Source organism: Thamnophis elegans, chromosome 15 (assembly GCF_009769535.1).
Source record: "Thamnophis elegans isolate rThaEle1 chromosome 15, rThaEle1.pri, whole genome shotgun sequence".
NCBI lineage: Eukaryota > Metazoa > Chordata > Lepidosauria > Squamata > Colubridae > Thamnophis > Thamnophis elegans.
This window is the reverse complement of record NC_045555.1, coordinates 10962080-10976932: the sequence shown is the minus strand read 5'-3', so window position 1 is coordinate 10976932 and position 14853 is coordinate 10962080. Positions and strand designations below refer to the sequence as shown.

The 14853-nt window shown below is 44.6% G+C and overlaps 1 protein-coding gene across 2 annotated transcripts in view; it reads left to right on the top strand.

Annotated features, from left to right (window-relative positions):
• The first annotated feature begins 1700 nt into the window (after window positions 1-1700).
• Window positions 1701-14853, top strand: part of LRRC20 (leucine rich repeat containing 20) — a 110149-nt gene continuing 96996 nt past the window's right edge. For both annotated transcript variants that reach the window (XM_032231474.1, XM_032231473.1), the window contains exons 1-2: window positions 1701-1787; window positions 11654-11780. In XM_032231474.1, coding sequence (XP_032087365.1) covers window positions 11681-11780 — 100 coding nt within the window. In that variant the 5' untranslated portion in view covers window positions 1701-1787; window positions 11654-11680. The remainder of the gene's footprint in view (window positions 1788-11653; window positions 11781-14853) is intronic.

The window sequence follows — 14853 nt, the reverse complement described above, 5'->3', positions numbered from 1 at the left end:
GACATGACAGGAGTATTCCAATATTTGAGGGGCTGCCACATGGAAGACAGGGTCAACTTATTCTCCAAAGCACATGAAGGCAGGACAAGAAGCAATGGATGTGTAGGAAGTTAAAACCCACCCCTCTCCTAGAAAAATGAAATATCCTGGGAAATATTGAAAAGGTAGAACATTTCCCTGGATAAGAAATGGAGAAACATGTTTTTAGGTAGGAAACAGACTCCCCCTTAATAGCCCCCACCTTTGTCAATGGGCCATTAAAATGCCTGAGCCAGTCTACTCTACATAGCAAAGGTAGGATTAACCCTCTATAGAAACTCACCAAAAAGCACTTGGGAAAATTACATCGGGCAGCAAGGCAACCAAACCTGGACTCAAAACACAGCCTACAGAGTTGTCCCTGCATAGTCCCATGGGAGTCTGACATCCAATCAGAATACAAGCTCAACATCAGTGGCCAGAAAGGGTGTAAGACCCAGGCACTTTCAGCATTTTGGCCTCTTTTTATTTATAATTTATTTATTTATAAAATTTATATGCCGCCCAATCCCAAAGGACTTTTTCTTCTTCACCCAACATCTGGAAGCACGTGATCCCCCTTTTCTGTTCAGGGCCTCAATCCATGTGGTCCTGTCCACCATTAAAACATCTTTCCAAGTTGCACCCATGTTTCCAGTGTCTTTTTCCCCACTTGGAACTGAACCCAGAAGGACATTTCTTCCAACAGATGGAAACTAATCAAGGACAGAACCAACCTAAAACTAAGGAAAATTTCCCTGATAGTAAGAACTATTAACCGATGGAACAGTTTGCCTTCAGAATTTGTGGGTGCTCCATCAGTGGAGATTTTAAAGAAGAGATATGACAACCATTTGTATGGAATAGTATAGAGTTTCCTATTTGAGCAGGACTAGAAGACCTTCAACTGTTATTCTGCTAACTAAGCATACATAGTTATTTATAGACCATTGGCTGTTTTCTGGAAAAGGGAAGTATGCACATGGAAACAATTTCCCTGTCTATGGAGATTCTCCATCACGGTTGTCCCAAAGGTGCTTTTTTCAAGAGGCAACTGGACTTTCTGGTGTTTCTTTGAAGACATTTCCCTTCTCATCCAAGCAGCTTCTGACTCAGAACTGAAGAAGCTGCTTGGATGAGAAGCGAAACGTCTTCCAAGAAAAACAAGGAAGTCCAGTTGCCTCTTGGGAAAAAAAAAAGTATCTTTGGGCTAAGAGTGTTTGACTGCATCTTTTTTTTCCTTTTTTCTGTTGATCATGTCCTGGAAGTGAAACCGACCTCCTCAGCGCCTAAATTCCTTAATTTACTTGCAGGAAGTTGTGTTGTTGTAACTATACTGCAAAAGGCAAACACCAGCAAACCGAACTCAGCTGTCACTTCTTAGTCTCTGCCTTGGCAAGAGATTTAAAGGGGGGGCGGAGGTTGCCGTTACTTTCTCTTGAAAGATGCCTTTTCATTTAAATTGCCCTCCCGCGGAACCGTGCAGGGAAGAGCCTCCACCGTCACCCACGAGAGAGGGCGCTCGTTCTGCCTGGCTTCGCTTCACTTCCCCGGCTTCATCGCTTGATGATTGGTCCCGGCCTTCGGGGCTCTTCTCCGTCCGGCTGGTCGGGAGAGCTTTTCCATCCCCCCCCCCCCGGTGCATTTAAGCGGAGGCCCAGCTGCTCCCGTCCTTCTCCATGGCCGCGGGAGGCGAGCTAAGAGCCTCACCGGTGCACCACGCTCCAGCAGCCGCCCGGAAGGGAAGGAAACCTGGCTGTCCCTTTGCGGTAAGCGTGGAAAAGCAACGGGACTGGTGGGCGAGAGCAAAGACCCCCGCAGCCTTCATTGCGCTTCGGGGAACCTTGTCTTGGGGGGGGCAGAGGATGCCGCGCAGAAACCGCCGGTTGAAACAGAATAAAGCGCAACCGGAGTGCACAATGGATCTGCCTTCCCGGAGATAGGGAACGAGAGCTTGCGCACACAACACGAACTTCCGGGAGTGGTGTGAAGCTCTTGTGAGTTCCAGCACGTAACTACAGAGTGGCTGTGGTGTGTGCTGTTCCTTTGTGAATGGCTGGTCTTCCGCTCGGGCTGGCTGCGCTGAGCGAGGATGTTTCACAGATGAACAAAGAGTTGGAAGGGACCTTGTAGGTCATCTAGTCCAACCCCCTCCCCCTCCCCCTCAAATGATGCTGTTGGAAGAAATGTCCTTCTGGGTTCAGTTCCAAGTAGGGAAAAAGACACTGGAAACTTGGGTGCAACTTGGAAAGATGGTTTAATGGTGGACAGGATCACATGGCTGGAGCTCCTGAAAAGAAAAGGGGGAAATCACATGCTTCCAGATGTTGGATGAAGAGAGAGGGAGATGCTGAAAGTCCCTGGTTTTATGCCCTCTCTGGGCTTTGATCGTGTATTCTGATTGGTTGTCAGACTCCCATGGGACCATGCAGGAGCAACTCTGTAGGCTGTGCTTTGAGTCCAAGTTTGGTTGAGCATTACTCTTCCCAGGTTGAGCATTAGTTTTCCCTGTGGTGAGATGGGCAAGGGGCTAATACTATTATGCTTTAATCCCATCACCCTTGAGCTGGAGGGGGAGATCTTTGTTATGTAGAATAGACTGGCTCAGGCCTTTAAATGGCCCATTGACAATAGTGGGGGCTGTTAAGAGTGAGTCTGTTTCCTGCCTAAAAACATGTTTCTCTATTTCTTATAAGGGAAATATAATATTATGCCTTTTCAATATTTCTCAGCGTATTTCATTTTTCTAGGAGAGGGGTGGATGCTAATTTCCTACATTGCAAAGCATTCAGAATAAGTGCTTGGAGCTGCTAAAGCAGTTACATCTTTGAGAGGTTCTGCCTATTGTGGTTAGCTTGTGTTTTGCTCAATCCATTATCTTCCTTTCTCTAGGCCTCAAACGGGTGGCAAAAGGTGGACTCTTTTAACTGCAGGCAAAGAGGGGATTGACTAAGTTTCTTTAAGTGCACCACGCAAACACAGATTGTGCTGAGACGTCTAGTATTCCACTGGATTTATTGCAGGATTCGAAGAAAAGGAGTTGAGCTAAAACTTTGTGGAATAATTGCATTTGGCCTGGATTGTGTATGCCAGGGGTGTCAAACTCGCTTTCATTGAGGGCCGCATCAGGCTTGTGTTTGACCTTGGGGGGGGGCAGAGTAGTGTGGCCAGGTGAGTTTGGCCTAGAGGTGGATTTCTGCTGTTTCGCCCCGGATTGGGCGAACTGGTAGTGGCAGTGGTGGGAGGCTCTGCTCACCCGCCCGGACGCTTCTGTGCATGCGCGCACATGCGCACGAGAGAACCGGTAGTAAAATAAATTGAAACTCACCACTGGACTGGCCAGCTCGACGTCACTTGTGTTGCGGGTGCCTGTTGTGGGCCAGGTGCACTGCCAGCGAAAATGGGCTCCCGAACTCTGTTTTGGCTGCGACAGCCTCCTGCAACCCTCTGCCAGCAAAAACGGAACTCGGGAGCACCTCACACGGCGCTCCCCAGCTCTTTTCGTTCGCAAAGACACCCCTACCCTTCATGGTAGTGGATCTGAGTACTTGAGAGACCGCCTTCTGCCGATTACCTCCCTTCGTCCCATCAGATCGCACAGAGTGGGCCTCCTCCGAGTTCCATCTGCCAGTCAGTGCCGACTGGCGACTACGCGGAGGAGAGCCTTCTCAGTAGCAGCCCCGACCCTCTGGAACAATCTCCCCGTAGAGATTCGCACCCTCACCACAGTCCAGAGCTTCCGCACAGCCCTTAAGATCTGGCTATCCCGTCAGGCCTGGGGATAAGACCTTCATACACCCCACCCGAATGTTGAATGAATGTTGTGTTTTATTGCTATTATTATTTGCATTCACATATTATTTTTACGTTTTGTCTTGCACCCCCTTCCCATGAGTTGTAAGCCGCCCTGAGTCCCCTCAGGGAAAAGGGCGGCCTATAAGTGACAATAAATACCAAATACCAAAATACTTCGCTTTTTCCAGGGCGGTCCCATGGGCCAGATCTAAGCACCCTGTGCCCGGATCTGGCTCCTGGGCCTTGAGTTTGATACCCCTGCACTATGCTGTAAAATATGTCTATTAACTGCAGGTAGTCCTCAACTTGCAACGGTTTATGTAGCGACCATTCAAAATAACAGCGGCACTGAAAAAAGTGACATGACCATTTTTTCACGTTTACTACCGTTGCAGCATCCCCATGGTCATGTGGGATCAAAATGTAGACACTTGGCAACGGACTCATGGTTGCAGCATCCCAGTGGCACACTTTTGCAACCTTCTGACAAGCAAAACCAATGGTGAAGACAGATTCATTTAACAGCCCTGTTACTAACTTAACAACTGCATTGATTCACTTAAGAGCCGAGGTGGCACAGTGGTTAAATGCAGCACTGCAGGCTACTTCAGCTGACTGCAGTTCTGCAATTCGGCTGTTCAAATCTCACCGGCTCAGGGTTGACTCAGCCTTCCATCCTTCCGAGGTGGGTAAAATGAGGACCCGGATTGTTGTTGGGGGCAATATGCTGACTCTGTAAACTGCTTAGAGAGGGCTGAAAGCTGAAGTGGTATATAAGTCTAACTGCTATTGCTATTGATATTAACAACTGTGGCAAGAAAGCTTGTAAAATGGGCCAAACCTCACTTAACAAATGTCTCAGCAACAGAAATTTTGGGCTCAATTGTGGTTGTAAGTCGAGGATTACCTGTACACCCTAGACTAGTTTAGCATAGGTTCAACCTCCTGTGACATCACACTACTGTGGATGATGAAGCTGGATCAGTGGTGGGTTTCAATTTATTTTACTACTGGTTTGCTCATGCGCGCTTGCACGCACGCATGGCACGTCTACTCATGCGCAGAAGCATCCGGGCGGGTGGGCGGAGCTTCTTGCTGCCGTCACTACTAGTTCACACGATCCAGAACTAACCAGCAGAAACAAACCTCTGAGTTGGATGCTGTTCACTTTTGGCAGTGTTTTCCAACCTTGATAACTTGAAAATGTGTGGACTTCAACTCCCACAATTCCCCAGCCAGCTGGGGGATTCTGGGAATTGAAATTCACATGTCTTCAAGTTGCAAAGGCTAGGAAACACTGAGTGATGGCATATTAAACTCAATTGTTGTGGTTGTCCAGATATATTTGGAGAACACACAATTATGAATGAGTCATGCTTCCTAGAAGAAGGTTGATTCAGAAGATAGAACAACCGTTTGGACTACAGGAGTTGCTTTTTTCCAATTCTAAATGCACATTTGCTTTTTCCAACCACTAGAAGGCAGTAAAGATATACAGAAAAACTTTTGTGCCCTCAAGTGTTCATCTGGGCATAACACAGCTCAATCATTATTTATACTGATATCCATGAATTAATCTGGTCGAATTTTGTCACCTCTACCCTGTTTCCCCCAAAATAAGATCTCCCCGGATAATAAGCCCAATTGGGGGTTTTGATCACATGCACTAAATAAAATAAGCCCCCCCTGAAAATATTGCAACACGGCAGCAGCCATGAGGTGACCACGCTTGCTGCCTCCTGCATCTCAAAAATAATAAGACCTCACCGAAAATAAGGCCAAGTGCTTATTTCAGGGGTCAAAAGAAAATAAGGCCTTGTTTTATTTTGGGGGAAACATGGTAATTCTGCAAACTAATTAAACAGTACTGGTTCAAAATGCAGATCTTTGTAGTATCTCTCTATAAACTGAATGCCGTGGCATGACAAAACCGCGCTCGTCAAAATAACGGTGATAAAACCGCGTCGCTAAAGCCGCGACGTCATCACCGCACGTCATCACTGCCGCAACAACAGCGCAGCGATAGAAGGGCGCTTTAAAACAGCGCGGCGACAGAAAGCCGATTTAAATTAAGGTAAGGGTTAGGATTAGGTTTAGGGGTTTGCTTTAGGGTTAGGTTTAGGGTTAGGGTTAGGTTTAGGGTTAGGTTTAGGGTTAGGCTTAGGGTTAGATTTAGGGTGCTGAGTGCTTCGGAAGGCGCGGATTTGCCCTCCGCGATTATGTCATCGCAGTAGGGTCGCGTTTTTCCTTAGCGCTTCAAACGGCACGGATTAGCCCTTCACGCTTATGTCTCCGCGGATAAGGGCTTCGCGGATTTGTGGTGGAACCACTGAATGCAGTCCTTTCACACACAAAAAAACCCCAAATTAGATTGGCCTTTGTATAAATGTTGAAAACCATAGATGGCAATATTAGAACAAGACTACTATAGAAGATCAGTAACTACACATCTCTTAAGCCTCTGCTGTGCTGAATGGTACTGTAGCGAGGGGGGAATGTTTGTTTAATCTGGCTATAAAGTGCAGGACTTCGGAAAACAGAAAATTCTGTTTTCACTTTGTCATTATGGGATACTGAATCTAGATTAATGCAGGGATGGGAGTGAATTTCAACCACTGTAGAATCAGGCTGCAGCATAACAAAATTGACAAAAGTGAAGGGTGTTATGTTCTGGGTAAAGAATGGAGGAAAGGCCTGAGTGACTTCTAACAGCTCCTTATTCAATACTGCCTGTGAGGCAACTGTTTCTCCCTGGCTGACCCAGGTCTTTTTATAGGGAAGCTGATCAGCCCACAACCAATCAGGAGAGAGTATTTTCCCGCTCCAACAGAGGACCAGACTGAGAACTTCAACTGACAACTATGTACAATACGTAACAAAGGGAAAGGGGGGGATCTGAATACTTTTCTGAATGCACCGTATGTACATGCACAAATTGGTCCGTTGGTACAATGTTGGTTGTCTCAGAGTCAGACCCACAACTATGTTGTAGCTGATGACCTGGGCAAGTGCTTACGCTGCTCATTTTGTAGGTGGGCATATCCTCCTAGCTTGCTCCAATGAATTTCACATCACTGGGGAGTGAAGGTCCCTAGCAAAAAGAAAAAGAATTAGCTAAAAATAGGAGGGAAGCAGAAACCCTTGTTTAAATCAGGGAGGTGTTTGGGAGAATTCAGATTTGACAGCTTTGAAAAGGCAGCAGTATATAGGTTTTTGGCTTCCATTTTAGGAGAATCAGCCAGAATTTTCGGAAATGACTCAGCTTTCACTCTGAAATAGTAGCTTCTGTTTTGTGGATCTGGAGTGCCACAAGTATGTGAGGGTAATTCGTTGACTATTAGCTTATAAAAGGAGACCATCCTTTGGCCTTGGTTTCTGATTCTGGCTTGTTCATTTAAAAAAAAGAAGCAGCCAGAAATGCTGAATCACTTATCACCATGACTAGTGTTGTCTAAAGTTGTTGCTTTTTCACAGCCATTATGTGATTGGATCATATTTTACTTCCAATATCCATAAATGTTTAAGTGAAAGACATTAAAGATTAGGCTACTTTATCCTGGCCTTCTTAAAACCTAGATGAACGCTTTTTAAATGTCAACCAATTGTTTAACTGTAAATACAGGAAAGTAAATAAGGGGGGGAAAGGTGAGTCAAGGAAAAAGCAAAATTGGAGAGTGAGGGGTGCAGAAAAAGAAAAGAAAAATACAGAAAAAGAATAACTTCCATCCTATAACTTCAATACAGTTAAAACTAAAATATATTCATCTTGTCCTCTAAAATTAAGCACGCAAGTAATCCTTGACTTTCGAACAGAGTTGAATCCAAAATTTCTGTTGCTAAGCAAGACAGTTAAGTGAATTTTGCCCCAATTTGAGATCTTTCTTGCCACAGTTACTGAATCACTGCAGTTAGTAACACAGTTGTAAAGTGAATCTGGCTTCCTCATAGACTTCGCTTGTCAGAAGGTCCCAAAAGGTGATCATATCAGAGGTGGGTTGCTACCGGTTCGTATCGGTTTGGGCGAACCAATAGTGGTATTTTGGCCTTGGTCGCAGAACCGGCAGCGACCCAGGCTGGCCACGCCCCTGAACCGGTTTACCGATCGCTGCTGCCATTCCCGGCAAGTTCTTTAGTAATTTTTTCATGTTTTGCGCATGCGCAGAACAATTTATAGTCAACTACGCATGTGCAAAGCAAACCAGCAGCAACCCACCCCTGAATCATATGATCCCGGGTCACTGCAACCATCATAAAAATGAACCAAGTATCTGAATTTTGACCAAGTCACCATGGGGCTACTGAAGCAGTTGTAAGTAGGAAAATTTGTCATAAGACACTTTTATCAGCACCGTTGTAACTTCAAACAGTCACTAAATGAATAGTTTTAAGTTGAGCATTACCTTAATACATAAGTCGGACCTGCAGACATCTTTTCTTTTGGGTCTTTGGCTTGCCACGCTTCCTATTATTCTGCTATGCATTTTCTATTGTGGAAAAATGGGAGAGGGGATTGTAAGGAGTTAGATGGTATGTAGCAGGGGTGGGTTTCAACCAGTTCGCACCGGTCCCTGCGATCCGGTTGGTTGCCGAACCCGGAAGTAAGTAACTTCCGGGAACGGCGAAGACCCCCCACGCGCCCGCGTGCGCCCGCGCCCGCTCCTTACCCGGTTTTGCCGAATTCTGCGCTTCCACACATGCGCAGGATGCATACAGCGCCTGCGCGATCCTCCAGGAGCAGCTGGAGCATCGCACAGATGCTAGTACGCATGTGCGCGCCGCGCACGTGCGCGAGGATGCCGCTGGCCTCGTTCCAACCGAACCGGTTGGAACGGGGTGAGAAACCCACCCCTGGTATGTAGCCACAACAAAATTATTTCTAAAAAGCCAAGATCATCCTTTGTCTCTGCACCTCTGCACCTGACTGGAACTGGATGGGTGGAACTGCCAGCATGATGGTGGGAGATTGGACCATGTGATGGACTTGTGGGTATGGGGGCAAGATCTTGAACTTTCAACTAGTTGGGGAAAACTGGGAAGCTTTCAGATTCGGGTTTTCCCAGGTGTGCCAACATGGCTGTCTTAATAAATTGGATCTTTGAGCAATACTTTGCCTTGGACTCTGATTTACTGTTATTTGGAACTCTGACACTATAATTAGTTCTAATCATCAAATCCCAAAGTTAAAATTTCATTTCTTTCAGATTCAAGCAAAAATTCCAAAAGTGGTTTCCAAGTGCAAGCAAAGCTAGATAAAGTATTTTATTTAATCAAAGTAGAATCTTACAAGTCTTAAAGTACAAGTCCTCCTGTCTCCTTTATACGCCCCAAAATTAGGGTGGGTCTTTTTTGAACCTCTTTCAGCACACAATATCCAGCTGCAGTTGGACTTTATCTTTTCTGACCATTTCCTTAACAGGTTCTGTTGGCCCAGTCTCTGAAGAGTTTCCCCACATATGTTTACAGACCTTTAATCCATTTGTAACTTTCTGACATCAAACTTTTTTTATCCTTATACTGGATGTATTCCCAATTCTGACAGCCAATTTTCATTTCAGGGTTCAAATCTTTTAGAATCTTTTTTTCCTCCACCACCATGGGTCCAAAACTCCTTGGGCCAAAATGGCACAATGCACAGTTTTCCCAAGACTTGTAAAATGGCTGTTTCAGGTTTCTATCCTCATGACTGCAATGAGTTTGGGAGGTCTCCATTACAGGGTTTGAATCTTTAAGGTTGGTTCGGCAACCTAGAATCACAGATGGTTTTCTCAAGCAATTCTCTGTCTCCGACAAAGATGGCTGAGTTTGCCTCCGATTGCATTCTGGGAATATTTCATTTTTTTTTAAAAGGGTCTATATTGATTCTGTCACTGCCAGTCTTCAATTTTGCAGGCCTCCTTTCAGCTCTAACAGCCGCTGGGCAAACTCTGAAGAATGGCCTCTAGGTTCACCTTGTCGCTCTGGATTTCCTCCAAATCTTCTTCTAAGGCTTCCAACGATGCCCATTGTTGCTCAGTTTCCTGAACCAAGATTGCCAGCATCTGATTCAGAGCACCAGGTCCTGCCAGGCGCGGCCTCAAGCTTGCCATCTGGACCTGGCCCCCTCGGAGCACAGCTGCAGACTGATCCAAGTTTCTTAGTTTGGAGAGCAGATGCTTGAGGGCCTTAACATTAAACGTTTAATCACCTTTTTGCTGTTTATTAAACTAATAAATTTTTAAACTTGTTGCAGGATCCAATCTGGGTTGGTCACCAGAACATTTGTCTTCTGAGCTTTTGGAATCATGCTGGAGCCCATCTTCAGGGAACTTCTCTCTAGCAGAGAGTGTGCAGATTGGATCCTGCAATGTTATCCTTGGACGCTTACATTCACTTTCCTTCTTAAACTTGTATTTAAAACTTTGTTCATTAAGGATTGAAAGAAACTTACTCGGTGCTGTCAAATCTGTTGATCCAACAAGAAATTTCTGAAAGTGTTTAGAAAAGGAAGTGCGTGACTTTAGTATTCTTTCAAAACCACTGACTGCTTCAGCAAGATGGCTATTTCCAGAGGTTTCAGTCCATTGGAGACTGCTATATTGTGGTCTCCTCATGAGGAGCAACTGTCTGGAGCGCTTGTGGGTTATCTCAAGCCATCTTCTTATCTGGAGAGTTTCAAAGAGTCAGTCTTCTTGTTGGCTCTTCATTCCGCCATTATCATCATCTCACAGAGCTGCCTTCAGTCCTTTATTTCTTCCTCTAGAAGTTAAAAATTTGAATGAATGTTTGGTGGAAACTAAATGTTAGAGTTTTCTGTATCTCCTAAGCTTCTTGCTTGTCATTTTCTGAATTCTTGCCATATACCACTAGTGGTACCTCAATACTTGACTGCTTCAAAATCCATTACATTTGGTACTCGATGCAAATTTTGACACAAAAACGTTGTCCTGGTATTCTTTGTTTGTTTGGTAATTCGATGCATTGCAAAAGGAAGTGGGGAACAGCTGCAGAGGGCAGACAGGAAGTCTGCCATGCTGTGAAGGTCACTGATATAAGAAAAGGGACAAATAGGAAGACCTTCCTGGCTGAAACAAAAGAGTCACGTGATAAGTCACATGATTTGTTTGGTACTCATCCTCTCTAGTCAGCCTCCCGGAACCAATTAAGTACTGAGGTACCGCTATAGATGAAATTGCTTATTAAAGTGTATCTCCTAAAGTGAAAATTCATTTTAATAAGCAATCTGGAAAAAAAGAGATTTACAGTTAATAAATAAATCCTGATAAACAACAATAACCTCTATAAACAGAGGCTCTAATACAGGGCTGTCAAACTCCTAGCCTGCAGGCCGGATGTGTCATGCAGTGGCCATACCCACATCCGGTTTCGCGAAGGAGAAAAAAGTCCTGAGACATGACACCGCCGTGACGACATGAGTTTGACAGGCCTGCTTTTCCCAAATTTACTTTCTTTTGTTTCTGATGAAGAGCTGTGCTCCAAGATCACCTGTTTATTGAATTTGTTTCTGTGAAAGGCCAGCTCATAGAAGGAACAATCTATTGCTTCAGGTACTGTATGTCAATCTGTTAAACCAGGGGTGTCCAAACTTGGGAACTTTAAGGAATTCAACGCCCATAATTCCCCAGAATTCTTCATGTTGGCTGGGAAATTCTGGGAGTTAAAGTCCATAAGTCTTAAAGTTCCCAAGTTTGGACATCCTTGTGTTAAACATTAGCAGACCTCAGTAAATTTTAGGCACAAATTGTCTTAATTTTTTTCTTTCTTTCAGAAAATCTGCTTTCTAACCCTTTGTGTGGTATTAGCACTGTGGCACCTCCTTTGATTTTCTGTTTTTTTTGCTTAGCTGTAGGACCATCCTTAAAAGATTTTCATGGTTGGGCATACCTGCATGGAGAAAAAAATGGGTGAAGCTGTTGCCAGAGTAGCTAAGAAGGTGAATGAAACAGTTGAAAATCAAGCAGATTCTCTTGGTAAGTTAATCACTGTTGGGTTTTCCCCCCCAGAATTTAGGATACTATTACAGGTAGTCCTCGACTTACAAGCACAGCAGAGTCCAAAATTTCTGGTGCTAAGGGAGATATTTGTTAGGTGAATTTTGCCCCATTTAATGACCTTTCTTGCCACAATTGTTAAATGAATCACTGTCCTTGAGTTTATCGTCACTAAATGAACTGTTGCAAGTTGGGAATTACTTGTATATATTAAACTAAAATTGGTGTTTTTCAAACTTGGAAACTAGCTGGGGAATTGTGGGAGCTGAAGATCACACATCTTACAGTTTGAGAAACAAACAGCAGGAGTTAATGGCTTTTCAGGAGACATTCTCAGCCTATCCTAAAAATGAGAGACTTCCTGTCCATTCTCCTAGAAGTGCCAAGAATTGAGCCTGTAACTAGGTGCGTCATTCTTATACCAAGCTGTACCATCAAACTGGTTTTCTACAATAGCAATGGGGAAAGAAGGGAATCACTAGATCAGATGTTCTAGCCTATCACAATCCAGTCAAGTCTCCGACAGTGAAGAGGGACCAGATTGGGTTTTCCAAACCTAGATAGCTTATATCACAGTGTAACAACTCCAGACATGCATATACTGTATATCCTAGCGTGCATATGACTGCAGTCTCAACATCATATTAAATTTTAAACCATGGTTGATTTCAACCTAGGGTTGTACAATATACAGGGCTGGGTTTCGACCGGTTCGCACCGGTCCCTGCGATCCGGTTGGTCGCCGAACCCGGAAGTAAGTAACTTCCGGGAACGGCGAAGCCCCCCCCCGCGCCCGCACGCGCCCACACACCCGCGCCCGCTCCTTACCCGTTTTTTTCAAATTTTGCGCTTTCCACGCATGCGCAGAACACCTGCGCGATCCTCCAGGAGCAGCTGGAGCATCGCGCAGATGCTAGTACGCACGCGCGCGCCGTGTGCGTGCGTGAGGACGCCGCGTGCGTGAGGACGCCGCCGGCCTCGTTCCAACCGATCCGGTTGGAACGGGGCGAGAAACCCACCCCTGACAATATACCAAGTCAAAGGCATACTGACCACATTATGACTTGGTTCTCATATCACAACATGCCATGGATAGTTTAACCATAGTTTGTTGAGCAAACTGCAATTCACTGGATTTGAACAATAAACCATATAGACCCGAATGTACAAATCAATGTGGCTGTTGATTTGCACTGTCCTAAGTCAGAAAAAACCCCAAACTGCAGTATAACAGTATTGTATGTTATTAAAGAGGATAAGGATAATTTTGTACAGTTGAAAAGAAATTACTCTTGTAATTAAGGAATGGATCCAAGGCATGTACCTATTTTTGAAAAGTCTTTTTTTTTTCTAAAAATCAGAACATGTCATATTACATTGCTATATAAACTAGATAAGCTTAGGGACTGAATTAACTTTATATTGTTATCTATAGTTACCCTATTTCCCTGAAAATAAGACCTCCCTGGATAATAAGCCCAATTGGACTTTTGAGTGCATGCACTAAAATAAGTCCTCCCCCAAAAGTAAGTCCTCCCTGAAAATATTGCAACCCAGCAGCAGCTATGAGGTGACCACGCTCGCCGCGTCCTACACCTCAAAATAATAAGACCTCCCTTTCCACCATTTGGGGAAAGACGGGGAAAGATAGTATTATGTTTTGTTATTTTTTCTTTTATCACAGCTTATATTAATCACTATAATACCTCAATATATTTTCTTCACTGTATACTTATAATCATTATATAATCACTGTATAATCATCATTTCTGCTGTTGATGTAGTATTTTCTTTTGCACTGAGCCAAGGTGGCGCAGTGGTTAAATGCAGCACTGCAGGCTACTGCTAGATCAGCAGGTCAGCGGTTCAAATCTCACCGGCTCAGGGTTGACTCAGCCTTCCATCCTTCCGAGGTGGGTAAAATGAGGACCCAGATTGTTGGGGGCAATATGCTGACTCTCTGTAAACCGCTTAGAGAGGCCTGAAAGGCCTATGAAGCGGTATATAAGTCTACTGCTATTGCTATTGCTATTTCACCATTAGAAATAATTTTTATTCCTAAAATAATTAAATGGTTTGAATGGGACCTGGAAGCCTAATGGCAACCAACATAGCAACATATTGCAAATTTGTTTTGGCAGGTTTGTTTGGTAAATAATCTTGTTGCTATATTTTGCACCAGCTACAACATGGGTGTCAACGTGTCATGTTGCTGTCACGTGACATTTCGGGATATTTTCCCCCTTTGTGGAGCTGGAGTGGGTGTGATCTATGCGTGATACATCTGGCCGACGGGCCTCCAGTTGGACACCCCTGAGCTACAGCTTTCCGGTTGTAGGCAGCCTATATAAAGTATGTCACAATAGTCTAAGGCATGACTACTGATGTCTTTGACCATCTTTGAGAGGAGCACAGGCCTTTCCTGAATCCTGAGGATAGTATAATTGGGATGTGCAGAAGTCTACTTGACTACTGGGAACTCCATCATGGGTATTGATCTGAGTTGTTTTATTCAGATCTGCACCAGGTTCTTATTAACTTCAGGCCACTGACCCAGGATCTCTACATCAGTGGGGTGTAGGAATAGCTGATAATTTAATGTACCAACTAATTGAAAATGAAGATTTTAAACTAAAAGCCCAGATAAAGTGTTGTAGAGGGCATGCTAAGCTAATAATGGCTTTTGTTAAATTTTGGCTTTATAAGGGCTGTAAATTCATTTGTTATCAGGGGTGGGTTCCGTCAGTCTCTACTGCCGGTTTGTTCATGGATGCACCCCACGCGTATGCGCGTTGTGTGCACATGTGCAGGGCAATAAAAATGGTTCTGCATATGTGCAGAAGCAAATAACAAGATGGCGGCACCTATGGCGCCGCTGGGAGAATGGTTCGGGGGCATGGCAGGCCTGGGTCGCTGCCAGTTACAGTGACCCAGGCTGCCAAATTACTACTGGTTTGGCCGAACCAGTCCGAACTGATAGGAACCCACCACTGTCTGTTATGATTTATAGACCAGTGTGTAGGTGGTATAGTGTATCAAATAAACAACCTTT